Genomic DNA, 17262 nt, shown 5'->3' with positions numbered 1-17262 from the left:
TTATATTTGTAAAATGAAGGAAGATTTATGCTGGGGGATGGGAAAGCTGCTCTGACTCAAGTCAACACATTGAAGAGTTCTTCATTTGCAGTTGTTTCAGGAATCACAAAAGAAACAAGAAATGCCAGGGTGCAGTTCTGACTGCAGGATGCGTCATGGCATCCACCTGAGAGTGGATCCAAGCAAAGGAGCCTACTTGGGTGGCCCCCACCCCTTCTAGAAGCCTGTGCGTGGAGTGGAGATTCTGGTATGATTTAAAGCAGTGTTTCTTCAACTCCGGTGTGCATCCCCAGCTTCCAACAAGCATGCAGATTCTGACTCAGGAGGTCAGGCGGGCCTGGTTTGCATTTCTAATATACTCCTGGGGCAGCTGCTGCTGCTGAGGTCCAAGCACTGACCCCTCCTGCACCCTGAACTCCCATCGCGACCCTTAGAGGGTAGAAGATCCAGGAAATGCCTGGTGTAGTGAAAGATAAGCCCAAGTAAAACTGGTACCAGGAAGGCCCCTTGGGACTGCCTAGTGAGCAGATTCCCTGCCCAGGGACTGATGCACCTAGGCAAGGGGGCAGGATGCCTGGGGGGCAGCCTACTCCGGGCAGCAGAGCAGAGCTCTTGGGTGCTGTGTTTTGTTCATCCCCTCAGGAGCAGAGGTCACTCCTGCTTCCATCCTGGGAAGTCTGGGGATAATCAGGGATGCTCCCCTCTTGCTCAAGTTCATCTGTACCCTGGAAGGAAGTGACTGGTCATGTGAATTCAAGCTGTGACGCATCATCTGTGGCCTGTGTCTGGGGGCTCCTTGTGTCACGGCAGGTGGGTGCAACCGTATCCCAAAGGCACTGCAAACTGAGGTGCTTTCAGAAACTTCCACTGGGACATTTCACCTCCTTAGCTCTAGTGCCAGTGGCCTGTAAGGTCACTGGTCTTTTAAATGATAGCACTAGGGCTTCCCAGGTGGCGCAGCAGGTTGAGCGCTGCGCTGTGAAGCTGCCCATAGCCTCTGCAGGGCAGGTTCGATCCCAGCCGGCCAGGAAGAAACCCACATGGTGCACCACACCTCTCCTGCCTCGCCCACCAGCTGCTCCCCTCAGCAGTGTCTTCGGTCATCTGCCTGTTCTGCTCCCTGCTCTCTCTGGTGAATTCTCTCACCCTCCCACGCCTCTGACCTGTACCCCAGTTCTTGCATAAATAAATCTTTAAAATAAATAAATGATAGCCCTAGCCCCTGAGGACAATACTAAAGGGAAAAGCCTGGAAGGTGGGGGAGCAACTTTGAGAGGACACCTGCCTGTGATGCCCCTGGGTGATGTCTCTGAGTGCAGGAGTCAAGTTGGATGTAGGAGTTCCTTTCACAACTGTCACAAATGACCATGAAACTCTGACTTAAAACAGTGCAGATGTTTTTTCTTATAGTTTTATGGCCAGGAGTCAGAAATGGATTTCACTGGGTCAAAGCAAGATCAGCAAGCCTCCCTCTGCCATGCGGCCCAGAAAGTGGAAGTGCATGTGTGCTGCTCTTCCATTCCTTCTCTATAGCGTGGGGGCACAGTGACCCCCAAATGCCCATCTCACATACAGTCACTGCTGCTTAGGAATGTCAGCATCCAGAAAAATACATCCCCTAAAACCTCTCCATATGATGGCTAAGTACTGGCCCGCTCCTTCTGTGGAAATTCCCCCTAAAGTATGGCTTACAGTTGTAGAAAGCACTTTTGTGCGATTGGTCCATCAGCTACATTGCAAATACAGCAAATCCTGGAACACAGTCATTTCACTCAATGTTGTTCCATCATCACATTGAGGAAGGAAAAAAACCCTCAAGAATCCCAACTCAAATGTTAAATAAAACCACATTATTTGAGGTCTTGCTATCAATGTCTATCATTTCTCTTAAAAGTCAGTCTCAGTGGGGGCCTCCCTGGTGGCGCAGCAGTTGAGCGCTGGGTTGCGAAGCTGCCCACGGCCTCTGCAGCGCCAGTTCGATCCCCAGCTGCTCCCCGGCCACCGGAGGAGGGTCCCACATGGCGTGCAGACCTCTCCTGCCGCCCGCTGCTCCCCTCAGCAGTGTACTTCGGTCCTTCTGCCTGCTCTGCTCCCTGCTCTGGCTCTGGTGGATTCTCTCACCCTCCCGCACTTCTGACTGTACCCAGTGCTTGTATAAACAAAACAAAACAAACAAACAAACAAATAAATAAATAAATAAAAACATGCCTCTATAAAAAAAAATAAAGTCAGTCTCAGTGGATGACAAAGGTGGACTTCCTGTATGTGTTCTGTGGCTAAGTAAAAGATGGAATTTTTCTTTTTACTCATTGTTACAAAGCATTTATTAATAACACAAGGGATAAGCAGCCATGGTATTACATTCTAATACAAGTTACATTCTATTACAAGTTCAGATGATGGTATTTTTCATAATGTGTTTTTCAAAAGAGCACAAGTATCGAGACTAGTGGTCGAGAAGAAAAACCTAGAAACCAAAAAACAACTAAGGCAAGTCATGCTCAACTTCAATAAACTAAATATAAACCCAAGGCATATGTATTTTTTAATGTTAAAGCCCAATTTCTGTTCTCAATTTAAAAGGAAACCATTTTTGGCCTTCACAAACAGATTGGTCTGTTGGAACTCTTCCCAGAATAGTAGTCTTATGCTAAACCTGGTCCTCAGCACCCGCCCCCATGCTCCCCAAGATAAACCCGAGGACCCTGGGGGTGATGCCAGCAGTTTCTGCTGCTCATTAGACGCAGCAGCGTGTTTCCCAAGGAGAAAAGGCTTCCCCCAGCTCTCAGCTGACTGGTGGGAGGAAAAGGCTCAAGGCTGGCAGCAGGTGACAAGTTGGTGTCTGGCCCTCTCGCAGACACAGCGCCTCCCAGAGGTGGGCAGGCCTCACTCCGTGTTCAGTGGGTTGGTCACGCGGCCCAGAAAGTGGAGAGCACCCGAGTCTCGCTCGTAAATGGCAAACAGGAACGGGGTGTTCATGGTCACCTCTAAGGCTTCAGGCGTGACCTGCTGCTGGGCAGACTCTGTGGGCTGCTCTCCCTCATCTGCTTCCAGTTCAAAAAGGATGCTGTTCAGCACCTGCAAAACAGCAAGCATGGGGCTCACTCCCAGAGGCCAGTGGGACCGGGAGAGGGTGCAGGGTGACTGTGCCGGGTTGCCCCCAGGAAGCATGCATGCCCCTCAGCGCCGCTCACTCCACCCAATTTACCTCCCTAATGTACCCCTCAAACCAGCCAGACTCCACCACCCCAGCCAGCTCCTCAGAACTTCTGCTGTGGATCATTCCACTAATTTAGCACAGTCAGCACCAGGGCCCTCCCCAACAGTGCTCTCCAGGATAGGACTGAGGCACCCCATTTTCTCTTCTGCACCTCCCATGGTGTTCAGAACATCCAGACTCCTCAGCTACAGGGTGCACTGGCAGCTGGCCCTGGACAGTTTACTGAATGTTTCTCTGCAGCAAGGTGCTGTCTGGGGTCACTGACTCTAGATGCTAGCAGCACCCATGCTTAGGACCTGGGGAGGAACTCAAGGCTAGGCAGGCCATCTCAGAACACATGGTAGGGCGGGTTTTGTCATGCTCCACCTGTCCCTGGAAAGCCCTAGGAAGCTCTGGCCACTTCTCTCCCATGCAGGGCACACTCACCTGGCCATGCTCTGCTCTCCCTCCTACCCTGGACCTTCCTCCCTGAAGCTTCCTCTGTGGCTGTCCCACCTAGACCCTCTTCCCCGAGGAAACACAGAAACCCTGTCAGGCCCAAGCAGAATGGGCCCCCATGGTACCTTTCCGACTCTGAGGTTGGCATCACTGATCTTGCCCAGGTTCGCCTCAGAACCCAGCAGGGTGGACAGCTTGGACTGGGTGAGCAGATCCTGTAGGTCATAGGACCCTCGCAGCACCAACTGGGGGATGGTCAAGCGGATGACCCTGGGGAGGTGACACACAGTTAGGAAGGTTCCCAGTGGCCCACTGTGAGGTCCCGGTCGTATCTAGAAGGCTCACTGGAGGACCAAGAAGGCTCACTGGAGGACCAACGCTACACTATCAGGAGACATCTCCTCTATCTATATGACTTACAGTTAGAGACCAGTTGCTTTCCGGGAATCAGTTATTAGAACTTTTTTCTACCTAGAAACTCCTGGCATAATCCACTTTCTGATTCGCTACAAGGCTTCTTTATGGAACTTCCATATAAGGAATATTATGACCAGCTCTGGGTTGCTTATCAGACATGCCCTTGCACAGTAATTATTTCCCATTGTCAAGTGGGCCCAAGGAAGGGGACATTAGGTTGTCACCCAGTTAGGTTGTTCTGGGAAATTTTCAGCAATAGATACAATAAAATACCTCATGTCCTCTTGCTGCAGGTGGCCTTGTTGCCCCAGCCAGGTAAGACACTGGCAAGCAGCTAAGAAAAGGGCCTCACACCGTGGGGCCGAAGACTTTTAAAGAGTCTCACACTGTGGGGCTGAAGATTAAACATCCCTTTGTTTTTTGTTCTTGGTCATAATAAGAAAGAACTTCTCAGTAAATACATTGGGCAATAAATTATACGTATAAGAATATTGTAAGTACATGGCGTGGAAAATTACTTGCTTAAAATTAAACACTGAATAATTTGGCCCACTTGACAATGGGAAATAATTATTGTGCAAGGGCATGTCTGATAAGCAACCCAGAGCTGGTCATAATATTCCTCATATGGAAGTTCTGTAAAGAAGCCTTGTAACGAATCCGAAAGTGGATGACACCAGGAGTTTCTAGGTAGGAAAAAATGCTAATAACTGATTCCCGGAAAGCAACTGGTCTCTAAGTATAAGCCATATAGATAGAGGAGATGTCTCCTGATAGGGCAGCCTTGGCGACAGGGCGGCACCAAGGACTGTTAGCTGACCTAGGTAGTTGTTTAGGCTGAAATAATGCATCTAAGTTTTAATTATCTATTAACTTTTAAGGTAGTTTCTTTTCTTAAGAACACGTAGGCGACAAAATGTCTATGGGAAAGGAATGTACTTATTGTTTCGTTTTGCTTCTATGCATATGATGATGTAATCCCATCTCTTGCCTTAAGGTATAAATAAAGACCCGCTGAGACCCTCAGCAGGAGATGCTTACACCAAAATAAGAGTGTCTGTGTCTGCCTCACTCCCCTTCCCTTCAGCCCTTAAGAAAGTTTGGCCTAGGCCCCCTCATCCTTTCAGGGACACCTGACCCGACATTTTGCCGAAAGCTCGTCTCCGGCATCCCCTGAAATACCGTGAGGAAGATGTACAGCATCTAACAGCAAGGGCCCCTGGGTGACTGAGTGTGAATAGTTATCTTTGCTCTGTTCTTTATTTAGTAGCTGAAGGTGTACTCCTTGGATAATTAAAAACTGCTGTTATCCTAATAGTGCATCCTGTCCTACTATCTACCTTTGTGCAGTGTTCTTGATTCAAAGACCCCCTTGGAAGAGAGAGACATGGGGGAAATGAACAGTGTCAGCCTTTGTGCTAAAACTATTGCATACACCAACTTCATGGACCTGCACGTAAAGCCTCTGCCTGCCCCTGGCATCCCTAGAGCCATGATTGTCTCCAGTGACACACAGAACCCTACAGAGTTGGCAGTACATCATGTCTATGGCAGCAGTATCCACACCACCCAAAAGGTACAAGTGACCCAGTGTCTGTGCATGGATGTATGGATAGCCAAAGTGTGGTATGTCCATAGAAGGAAATATTAGTCAGCCTTAAAAAAGGAAATTTTGACACATAGGCGAGCCTTGAAGGCATGATGCTTAATGAAATGTCAGTCACAGAAGGACAATTATTGTGTGACTCTACTTATCTGAGGCACCTCAAGCAGTCAAATTCATACAGACAACATAGAGTGGTGGTAGCCAGGGACTAGAGGGTGGGGCGGGCCAGGGTTCGGGTAGGGGGTGGAGGAGTGGAGAGTTGGTGTTTAATGGGTACAAAGTTTGTTTGGACTGATGAATAGGTTATAGAGATGAAGGTTGGTGATGGCTGCAAAACAATATGAATGTATTTAGTGCCACAATTAAACATGTAAAAATGGCTCAAATGGCAAAGTTCATGACACTTGTTTACCACAATTAAAAAAAAAAAATGAACAAAGGAGCTGACATGAGCAGGTCACCAGTGTCCCTTGGTGCCGGGCAAGCCTAGTGCAGCAGTGGAAGGTGATGCATGGTTCCATCACCGTAGGAAAGAGGAGCAAATAATTTGGGCAGCAAAGCAAGGGAGATCTGGATTCAAGGCAGCACCCCAAGAAATCTCCATTCCCAGTCTTTTAGAGGGGTCCAAACCCTCCTGGGAAATCAAGCCCCAAGAAGCTTTTGGGGTGCATCTAACTGTGCACATGAGTGGAGTGGCATCAAAAAGGGCTGCTCCCACAGGGCATATTGAAATGTGTCTGGGTCTCCACACGGTGGGTAAATATAAGCACAAGGAAAGCATGCTTCCCCATCTCCCTGGCCCCTCCAGAATGCAGACACAGAGTCGATATGGTGAAAGCTAGCTCAATAGATGGGTGGAGAGATGATGGAGGCTGGGAGCCAGGCCTTCCACTCTGGAGCACCAGCAGCCCCCCATCTGTTGCCACCACACCACGGTTCCACCTGCTCCCTGGCCAGGGCACAGCCAAAACCTGCCACATGGTCATCCTGGGCCCCTCCCACTGGAGGGCAGAAGGCCCCACACAGCACCCCTTTGCAGGGGGAGCAGCCCTGAGGTTCCAAGCAGTTTCTGGGAGACATACTGGGGAGACAGGTTCTTCATCCACATCAGGAAGTCGTGCTGGAAAGTGAGGGCCTCCACCTTCCGCAGGTCGGAGGGGCAGTGCGGCTGGATCAGCAGCAGGCAGGCATTCTCGCTGAGTGGCACGCGGGTCACAGACAGGTTGTTCTGGGCATCGTTCCAGTGCCGGAAGGTGCCCGTGCCCGAGAGCATGGGGACTGCCACTGAGGTGGTGTTATCCACCCAGAAGTCCTGGAGTCCAGCCAGCCGGGAAAATCCTTTCATCTTTCCTGGAGACAAGAGGAGACAGGTCAGTGAGCAGGGGTAGGTGGAGGGTGGGCGCATTGCTGGGGGCACTAGGAGCCAGGAGGCAGCAGCAGCTGAGAGCTGAGACCTAGGTTGGCTGAGGACCCTGCTCCTGTCCCATCTCTCTTCCCAGGGCACCCCCAGAGTACCCCAGACCACTGTGCACTTCCCCAGGAGCCGAGCCCAATCTGAGCTCCTTAGCTGTCCATGCTGACGACACAGGGCGTGTCAGGCCCTGGGGGTTAACCTGTCACCTCAGCTAAGGCCCTCAGAGGAGACCCAGAGAGCTTAAGGAATGTACCTCAGTAGTAACCGACCAGGCAACTGCCAATCCTGATCGGTCCTGGCCAGGAAAATCATGCTCTGCCATGCTCACTTTTTGTTTTTAAATAAATTTTATTTTTTATAGCAGTTTTAGGCTTACAGAAAAATGAAGAAGTAGCTATTCCCCCTACTCCCACACACGCGTAGTCTCCCCCCCAGCAACATGCCCCAGAGGGAGACATTTGTCACAACCGATGACCCTACGTTGACCCCACATCATCCCCAGAGTCCATGGGTCACACTGGGGTTCACACCTGCTGCTGCGGGTGAACTACATTCTCTGGGTCAGGACAGGTGCTCCGCCGCCCGAGTCCGCCACGGGAGCACCTGTCATCGGTCGCCGCCCTGCACGACCTCGGCGTGAGCTCATTTCACACAGAGCCAGCCTGGCAGACCGCGGGCCTCCTCTGTGCTTTCTCCATCTCGCGGTCCAGAGTGCAGTGCCCCTTGGAATGAAGGCTACACGTCTCATGCCCGGGGAAGCCAGGGACAGACACCCGGCCCGGGGGTGCCCGGTGCTGACGTACGCCCTTGTGCTGGACCTCGAGGGCAGGGTGACTCTCCCCTCGCGCCAGCAAACTCTCGCGAAGGCGCTGGCACCGGTGTCTGTGTGACCACCACGCCAGTGCCCTCTCCCTCTGTGGGCCTCTCTCCTTGAAGACACGTTGGGGGGCTGTTTCTAGGAGAGTAAGGTGGCCCCCGGGCACCTGGCACTGGGGAGTCTGAGTAGAGGCAGTTTGAAGAGTCAGAGCGCACCCCCTTTCTACTGAATCAGAGGGCTCCCCAGAGCGGGCAGGACAGGACTCCTGGTGGGAGCGTGCTGACTGGCTCCGGCTCCTGGGCTCCCGTGGGAGGGGGCTAGACCAGTGGCCTCCTTGTTCTTTGGGCCCAAGCGCTTTGGCGGATAAGCGCGCTCCTGAGAGGGTGAGCGAGAGCTGCTGCGCCCTCCTCCACGGCTGCCACCCCGCCTGCCAGGAGGCCTATAAGTTTGTTTAGAGGGAAAAAAAGCTATTTTTTCCATCAACAAAGGATACCACCTCCAAAAAGACATCGGAATCCGAAACAGGGCAGCTGCCCATCCTTCCCACCCACCTGAGGAACACAGTGCTCCACCCTCAGCCCAAGGTTCAGTCCATCTCTCAGGGTTAAGTCAACTCTCAGGGTGTTGTGGGACCCGCCAGGGCCAGCACCCAGCTTGGGGTGACAGCAAGTGCTGGACAGAGGCCAGCGTGGAGCCCATGGGCTCCGAGGCCCCGAGTCGCGCTTGGCCAGGTGGGTGCTGCCGGGAGGCTGGCTAAGGGGAACCTAGCGCGCTCAGACAAACGGCCAATTTCAAAAGCAGACAAGGCATGGGTGGGCAGGAAGGGGTGCGCATTAGCCAGAAACTCCAGGCAGGGAGAGATTCAAAAGCAAGAGCAGAGGCGGGAAGGGGTGGAGGCTGGGCGAGCACAGGGGTGTCTGTTTTCCTTCTAAGTGCCCTCCTTCCTCTCTCCCCCTCTTGACTAGCTTAGCATGTGTCTCATGCAGGCAGGCACTTTTCCAGAGTGGGGCCTCACTGGGGACACCAGTGGTTTCCTGGCTTTATCTTTAGGCGGGGGCGTGACTAGCTCAGTTTCTCCCATGGCTCCTCTGAGGAACGGTAGGCCAAGCCCGTGGCCTCCCTGTCCCCCATGGAGTGTGGTCTCGAGCGGGATGGCCCCTGCACTGGACTCTGCTGCCATGACCTGACAGTGCTGGGTCCTCAATGATTTCAGACCTATCTTCTTCCCCCTGCTCCCAAAGGCAGACTGAAGGTCTTTTCCCCAGGAGCTTGTACAGACTTCCAGGATATTAGAGTAAAAAGGTGTAATGGGCTCTGTAACCTTTTTACCACTCGCTCACTTGGCTGCCTGCCCCCCACAAGGTTACACATGGTCTCATCATCATCATCAAGGTTAGTCCTGAGTCTCATAAATGTCCCTTAAGTGCACCCCCCAACCCCCCATCAAGTTGCAAAGCCACTATTTTAGCACATGCTCCTGGGAGAATTTGCTGGCAGTATTTCATCACCTTCCAGTGGACCTCCTGCCTGCAAGCCACACAGCACAGGCTGCCTGGATGACCTCTGAGCAGGTTTCTCCTCTCAAACACCTACTCACCAATGAACTCCCAACCTTCCCAGCACCACATGCACTCTCTAATCTGGCCCCAGTCCATCTTCCCAGTCCTGCCTGCTCTGGTCCCACGTTTTCCTTCTAAACTCTGGTCAAACAAGGCTGCTCCTGTTCTTGTTCCTGTTCTCCTGTTCACCCTGAACTTGGAGGCATTTGTCCCCTTGTAGCCCCCAATCCTTATGTCCACTAACCAGCAACCCTACTGTGGGTGCTCTAAGCCCCAGAGCACCTTCCAAGAACAACTGCACCTGCAGTTTTGTGGTCTAGGAATTTGCCCACAGGATTCTTCTCCCCTGTTGAACAAGTGATCCGGGCTTAGGACCAGCACATCCTTCTTACTTGGCGGATGAAAACCCAGCCAGCCCAGAATCTGACAAGTAACAAATCCTCAGTGACTATTTGTTGAATGAGTTTGTGTAGTCGGGATTTTTTGGTAACGACCCCTCCTAACGTGCAAGCAGACAGACCAGTTATTTTGGCCTGAGATGGTGACTTCAAGAGACAGGAAACTACCTTTCTCAAGAGACAGGACTCATCCCTACTGAGGGTGGAGCTGAGCCGCAGGGTCAGGAGATGTGGGACTTGATCCCCGGGTCCCCTTTGTGGCTGTGCCACCTTGAGCAAATCATTTTGTTTCTCTGAGACTATATTCTTCACCAGTAAGCAAAATTAGTAGCAACTCTTCACTGCATCACAAGAGGATTAAATGATGAAAGTAAAAGGATGCAGCATAGTAGCTGCACATAGTAGGGCAGCTGTTCAACCAAGGAGCCCAGTGGGGCAGCCCCTGTTATCCTCATTGAGGGTGGTCTCCAGGTACTTCCTCACATCCACCTGCCCAGCTCCATGGCCTGGCCCACCCAGCCAGTCAAACCACGGAGACTGGGAACTCCCGCCCTCTGAGGCCAGCCCCGGGGCAGAGCCCATGAAGGCTTTGTCCTACCTTGGAAGTGGACATATGTGTTGAAGAGCAGGGTGCTGTCTGGACTGACAGCCGTCAAGGGCCTGTTCATTTTCCACCCTGTCACCGCCTGCACGAACCTGTTGATCTTCTCAGCCGCGAGATCGGGGTCCATGGCCAAGTCTAGAGAGCGTGGGAGGGTGACAGGGGCGAAGGGAGCCAAGCCCAGCACAAACGGCTGCTTCAGGCGCAGTCCCGGAGCTGTGAACAGCCCCACCACGGTGGACAGGAGCAGTCTGGCCTGGCCCTGAGCCCCGCCCTGGGCGACCAGGAGGCCCTGGATGGTCTGCAGAGCCGAGAGGACCTTGTGGCCATCCAGCCTGGAAGTGCAGCCCTTGATCTCCCCAGGGACCCCCAGGAACACCTGCAGGCTGCTGGCCGTGGGGTCCGAGGCTCCCAGGTAGAAAGAGGCCAGGGTGCCGAAGAGAGCTGTGGGGGAGAGCACTGCCCCCGCGGCCTTGCTCCAGGTCTCGCTCAGCACCTTGTACATGCGGAAGCCCATGAAGTTGAGCAGCATGCCCACCTCGGCCGCCCTCAACTTGTCTTCCGCCTCCAGCTTCTGGGCGGCCACCACCAGCTGCTGCCGCAGGGCCTCCTCGTTCACAGGGGATGTCTTGGCCTGAATCGGGACGGGGATGAAGGTCGGGTCGTTGGGTGTCTCCGCATTGGATTTCTCCAGCTGGTCACAGCTGCTCTTGCTGTAGACGAGGAGGTGGAAGGGGTGTATGTACACCCGGTCCCCGGCAGCCAGGCCGGCCCAGCTCCAGAGGCAAAGGACAGCGGCCGCCAGACTCACGCCGGCAGGAGTCATCTCGAGGGGCGCTTGCTTCTGCGGACCCTGAAATACCATTTTGTGAAGGTGAAAGGTGATTATGAACAAGTTATTAACCAGACTTGTAGTTATTCCAATATTCTTTGCAGCCATTTAGCCCAGCAGACATCTGCGCCCTGGTCCACAAATAATGAAGAGAAGAACTGGATTCAATGCACCATGGAAGATCTCTATAGGGTCCAGGAGTGCAACTCACTGAGTTTTTGAAGGGTTTTATTTGGGAGGGGGTTGATTTTGTGTTTTTGTTTTAATACGATTTTATAGTGGTTGGGATGTCTTAATGTTAAGACATTTGCAAATCTTAAAGAAAACTATGGAAGTGTCCACTAGATCAAGTAAAAAATATCAGTGTCGTCACAACATATGTGAGTGGCTGGTATTATCTTTACCTTATGTGAATCAGTGGCATCATGCTTTAGTCAATAATCAAATACTTAATAAAAGAATACTATGGAATCATTTGAACTTGATTTTAAGGGAAATCTTTGAGCTTCTATTGAGGTTCATGATATTCATGCAAAAATTCTTATGTTGAAGTCCTAATCCCCAGAACCTCAAAATGTGTCCATATTTGGAGACAGTCTAGAGGCCATTTAGGTTAAATGAGGTCAGTGGAGTGGATTCTAATCCTGTATCTCTAGCACCCTTATAAGAAGAAGTGCGAGCACAGATACACACAGAAAGAAGACCGTGCGAGGGTGCAGGGAGAAGAGCGCTGTCCCACGCAGGGAGAAAAGCTTTAGGAGAAGCCAACCTGGATGACACCGTGATGCTGGACTCGCAGCTCCCCAGCTTCAGGGAACAGATCTCTGTGGGTTGAGCCACCCAGTCCAGGCACCTGCCTGAGGACACTGCATGATAGATGGATCCCAGGAGAGAAGGAGCTTCGACTGCCTAATGCAGCCCTTTCTCTGCCTTTTCTCCCTAGAGAGGGTTCATTTAGTTCTAAATTTTTTGTAATGGGATTTTCAAAAATTTATTAACTAATTTATTTTTTGTGTGTAAGAACTGGGGGTGCAGGCCAGAGGTATGAGGGTTGAGAAGATTCACCAGAGACAGTGGGGAGCAGAACAGGCAGATTTATTGAAATACACTTTTGAGGAGAGAGCGGGCGAGACAGGAGAGGTCTGCTGCACCATGTATGAGTTAGCTCCCTGGCCAGGCATTAAACTCAGGCCATACTGATGATTGTGCTGAGACTTAACCCCTAGGTCACCAGGGAGGCCCCTAATTTTTTTTTTTTAGTTACTGTTTTGGAAGTAACATTATTATACATCCTTGCAAGTGTTTTGACAGTATAGGGCTCCCCCCAGGTGTAGTCACCATAGCCCTTCCACCACTGAAGCACCCACAGTCCTCCACCATAATCCACTGTACTCCCCAATCCTCCTGTTTTCACCCTTCCCCTACCCTTCTAAAAGCCCAGTTTTCAAAGCTTGGTTTTAAAGTTTGCTTTTGGGGGCCTCTCTGGTGGCACAAGGGGTTAAGCACCGCACTATGAAGCAATCCACAACCTCTGCAACACGAGTTCGATCCCTGGTTGGCCCAGGCAGCAACCCATATGACGCAGCAGACCTCTCTTGGCTCGTCCTCTGCTCCCCTCAGCAGTGTATTTCAGTCAGTTTGACTATTCTCTTCCCCACTCTGTCTCTGGTGAATCCTCTTACCGACCCCGCCCCCATCTCTGGCCTGTACACCAGCTCTTGTATGCATAAATAAATAATCTTTAAAAAAATAAAGTTTGCTTTTGTCTGACCTTTTGTTTATTTCTTCTATATTCCACATATAAGTGACACGATCGGTATTAACTTTGTCTGGCTTATATCACTTAGTATAAGCCCGTCTAGCTCCCTCCATGTTGCTGCAAATGGCATGAGTTTATCTTTTTGATTGCTGAGTAGTATTCCATTGTGTATATAGGCTCTATCTTCTTGAGCCACTTGTCTGTTTTTGACACTCGGGTTGTTTCCTAGTTCTAAAACATATACCACCTCTCACTCGTTTCTTGTGAAGGTGAATACTGTACTATCAAGTTAGTCTTAGCCTCCCCATCTCCCACCCCTTCCCCAACCATCCCAGAACTGGGCGGGTCCTCCCTGGAGTCACCATGGACTCAGAACCACCTGAGTCTTTCCTGCACGTCTGTGCCCACCCAGACACCCCATCTTAGATTGGCAGTTCTCTTTGCTTTCCCTGGTCTGGTCCCCCACACCTGGTCTCCACACAGGACACTTAACTTCAGTGTATCGCGTGTTTGCTCTGCTCTCATTATCAAATGGCCAAAAGAACTTTGACTTCTGATCTCAATCTGACCCTTCTGCCTATGCCTGGACTCAGGCTGCTGTTCTCATAAGAAGCAATACAACATGGAAAAGCAGAAAATAAAATCTCCCCATCTTTACAGGCCTGAGTTGTTAGTTCATGACTCATATAAAACGTCAAATCAAATTGAGTCACCAGTGCAAACCTGAGTGAGGAGACACCCTGCAGTAATGAGGGTGGGGGCAGTTTAGGGGCGTGCATGGAAATGCAGCCCTGTTTTTCAGCCCCTGGACAGCATAGGCAGTTTCAGCTGAAGCAATTTCATGAATCATTTCCAAAGCCAAGGCTGTCGTTTGCTCTCAACTGTGACCTGTTGCTGCTGCCCCGTTCTAAGTCAGCACACTGCAGGGTCCTGAGGATGAAGGGGTATTCTGGGAACAGAAATGCCCTCTCCATCCTTGGCCTCCCTCTTTACTAGCCCCTCCTTCTAGGTGTCCCTATGACTTGACGATAGTGGAGAGGATGGCAGCTCTCATTCATGTGATGTTTATTGTTGCCGGCACTGCTCAGTGCTTTTCATGTATCAACTCATTTCATCCCCACAGTAGGCCTCACCTTCTCAATGAAGTTGCCTTGACACCCTATTTCACAAAGCAACTGATCCCGCCATTCCTGGCACTCAATGTGCTTATTCTGCTCGGCTCTCCTTTTACCAGACATAGCACTTGTCACCTTGTAACACTCTGCATCATCTGTCTGTCTATTTATCATGCTGTGTGTATTGTCTTCTTCTCACACACAAATGCAAACCTCTAAGACAGTGTTCTTGCTCTGCTGTGTTCACTGATGCATATATACACCACATTTCCAAAAAGGTACCTGGTACAGTAGGTACTTGGTTAGTAACAACCAGCACTGCTAAGGACTGTAACCACATAGTTGTTAAATGAATCAATTATGTCTCTTTGCAGAGGAACAGAGAAGTTCAGTAACTTGATCAACATCACCCAGCTAATAAGGCACTGAATAGGATTTAACTCTACACCCCCGGTCCATAGTCATCTGTATTGCTTCTTGAACAAATAATAAGAATTCACCTTTTTAGTTTGCCCTAAAGTTTAGAAAGCACACTCACATTAAAGTCGCCCTCTAATTTACACCAAGCTCACAAGCAAGAGAGACCAAGCGTTGATATGAAACCCACTTTATAGATGAGCAAACGAAGGGGAGACAAAATGATGAGTCTGATTGCTGCAGACAACCCCAGTCTTTAGCCCAAGCCCAAAGGCAGCACCACCTCAAGGAGACCACCCTCATCTGAGCCCTATGGGACCCAGCCTGGAACTAACTGAGCCTGGTTCCTCCCTCTGTCCTAGCTCTGCTGCCAGCACAGCGAGACTTGTTGTTCTTCAGGCAGGAAGAGGGCTCTGTGGACTCTTGGCCACCAGAACCCTGTTCCTTGCCAGCTCCGGAGGATCCTGCACTGCTTGGAAAGGCTAGGAGGACCCGGCCATGCTGCCCTAATAGTGAGGAGAGGCAGCTCCTCCTCCAGTGAAACCCAGGTGGGGCCTGAGGGGCAGGTAGCTCATGTCTGGACCTCTGGCATCACAGGAAAGGTGACTTCTGCGTCTTCTGTGGTCAGGTCCCCTGCGGCAGAGCCGACCCTGGTTCTTGGCTTCTGGGTATATTTAGCCACTGCCTCCCCGCAGCTCTTCCCCGCCCCCCAGCCCTCTACGTCCTGAAGACAACTCAGCTGTCCCTAGAGAGACCGAATTGAAGAGGAGGGCGAAGGAGCTGAGGAGGCTGTGGCTGGAGAGGCCTCGCTTACCTTCTGCTTTAGTCCCCAAGACACAGCAGCCTCTTCCCCTGGCCTGCCTGGGAGGCCCTATTTATATCTGGGGGGTGGGGATGGAGCTGTTCCCAGACTGTTCTGTGACCAGGCTTGGGGGAGGAGGGTTGCATCACTTGGCCAACCCGTGGGGATGGAGGCCCCAGACGGGCCTCCCAGGGGGAAGGAAGCCAGAGTCTCTCTCATGCTGGGACTCCTTCCAGGAAGTCAGGGTGATCGATGCTCACTTTGCCGCTGAACAGAACGAGCTGGTACGTGGTGGAGTTACACATTTACTGAAGTTTGCCAGAGCTGGGGGCACCATCACTGCACACGCAAACATCCCACGTAGGGGTGTGAGGTGTCTCTGCCCCTGATGTGATGGCCAGAGCCAGTCACGCTAAGCCTGAGCCCCCTCAGGGTGAGCTTCTGCTTGTGCACCCAGGGACCTAGTGGGGTGGGGGCAGGGAGAGCAGTGCTCAGGTGACCTGGGGGTGACTTCTGACCTTGAGGCCTTGAGCAGCTCAGCGTTTGTCCAAACAGCAGCAGGCGCCTCCTCCCTGAGAGGCCCTTTGACAGGCACCAGGAGAAACACACAACAGAACAGAAGTGCCTCCTGGAAGCCTGTGCGGGAGCCGGAGACAGCACAGCCAGATGGAAAGGCACCAGCAAATGCTTTCAGACCGTGGGAAGGAACAGGGCATTAGTGCTGGGGAAGCTTTCAGGGAGAAATGTCTCCAGAGTCAAACCTTGAAGGATAAACAAGTTGGATTTTGAAGTTCCAGAAAGGGATTTTTTTTTTTTTTTTTTTTTTTTTTTTTTTTTTAGAGATAGAGGTTTATATGCTGGTAGCAAAGAACAGGGAAAGCTTGGGGCTTGTTTGGAGGCCACCAGCGGCCCAGACGCCAAAAATTTCCTCTCAAGGGAGGGCAGTGATAGCAGCAAAATGGTCGCTCTTCCCCCTGCCCCTCAGTCTTCCCTGCTGAGTCTCCTGGAATCAGAGCTTCAGGCCAAACTCTCAAGAAATTGGTGAAAATTACTTGCATGCCCCATGTGGGGTGTGTGCAGTGAGCGGCACAGGAAGGAAGGACGCGGGTTAGAGCCCCAACAGCACCCTCAAAGGTTGAAGTCAGGGCCACAAAGGGCAGGGATGGAAGAAGTCTGAGCAGGGCAGTGACATGTTAGCCTTTGACTTTTAAATTTACTCAAATAGTTATTCCGTGATAGGAGCGATGGAGGGAAGGTAGAGAAAAGTCCAGGTATCTCGTTTCCAAACCCAGGTGACTGAGAGAATAACGAAACCAGTAACTGAGAGAGGAACGGGAAGTGCAGGAGCTTTGGGGAAGGAATGTAAAGTCTGATTTGAGATGGCTTTCTTTTTTTTTTTTTTAATTTTTTAAAAAAAATTTAAAACTTTTTTTAAAGATTTATTTATTTATTTATACAAGCACTGGGTACAGTCAGAGACACGGGAGGGTGAGAGAATTCACCAGAGCCAGAGTGGGGAGCAGAACAGGCAGAAGGACCGAAGTACACTGCTGAGGGGAGCAGCAGGCGGCAGGAGAGGTCTGCGTGCCATGTGGGGCCCTCGCCGGAGGCCGGGGATCGAACCGGCGCTGCAGAGGCTGCGGGCAGCTTTGCAGCCCAGCGCTGAATCGCTGTGCCACCAGGGGAGGCTCAATGGCTTTCTTTTTTAAGTGATTATTAATGACTACTTGGGTACACAGTCCTGATGTTCAGGAGAGAGATCTGGGCTGGGAACACAGATGTGGGTCCAGATATTTCACCCAGGGAAAAATGAAAAGAGGAGTGAAAATTTAAAAATTAGGGGAGCAGTGGGTGAGACAGGAGAGGT

At 51.3% G+C, this 17262-nt stretch overlaps 1 protein-coding gene across 1 annotated transcript; it reads right to left on the bottom strand.

Moving 5' to 3' along the window:
* Positions 1-2278: 2278 nt before the first annotated feature.
* AGT (angiotensinogen) lies at positions 2279-15466 on the bottom strand. The gene is made up of 5 exons (XM_037510763.2): positions 15408-15466; positions 10468-11323; positions 6764-7031; positions 3784-3928; positions 2279-3078 (listed from the first exon to the last, which is right to left on the bottom strand). The coding sequence occupies exons 2-5, from the start codon at positions 11294-11296 to the stop codon at positions 2887-2889; spliced, it is 1434 nt and encodes a 477-aa protein (XP_037366660.1). The 5' UTR covers positions 11297-11323; positions 15408-15466; the 3' UTR covers positions 2279-2886.
* Between the last annotated feature and the right edge of the window lie 1796 nt (positions 15467-17262).

The sequence above is a fragment of the Talpa occidentalis genome, unplaced genomic scaffold, assembly GCF_014898055.3.
Source record: "Talpa occidentalis isolate TD23 unplaced genomic scaffold, MPIMG_talOcc4v2.1 talOcc4.14, whole genome shotgun sequence".
Lineage (NCBI taxonomy): Eukaryota > Metazoa > Chordata > Mammalia > Eulipotyphla > Talpidae > Talpa > Talpa occidentalis.
Note: the sequence above shows the minus strand (reverse complement) of the source record. Positions and strands in the feature narration are given on the sequence as shown.

What these genes read in the sequence shown, in the direction of transcription:
- AGT (XM_037510763.2), bottom strand. Translation starts at nt 11,296, where the DNA reads ATGACTCCTGCCGGCGTGAGTCTGGCGGCCGCTGTCCTTTGCCTCTGG. An exon ending in CACATATGTCCACTTCCAAG is followed by an intron (nt 7,032 to 10,467) that starts GTAGGACAAAGC and finishes TCTTGTCTCCAG; the next exon opens with GAAAGATGAAAGGATTTTCC. An exon ending in CCAACCTCAGAGTCGGAAAG is followed by an intron (nt 3,079 to 3,783) that starts GTACCATGGGGG and finishes GCTGTTTTGCAG; the next exon opens with GTGCTGAACAGCATCCTTTT.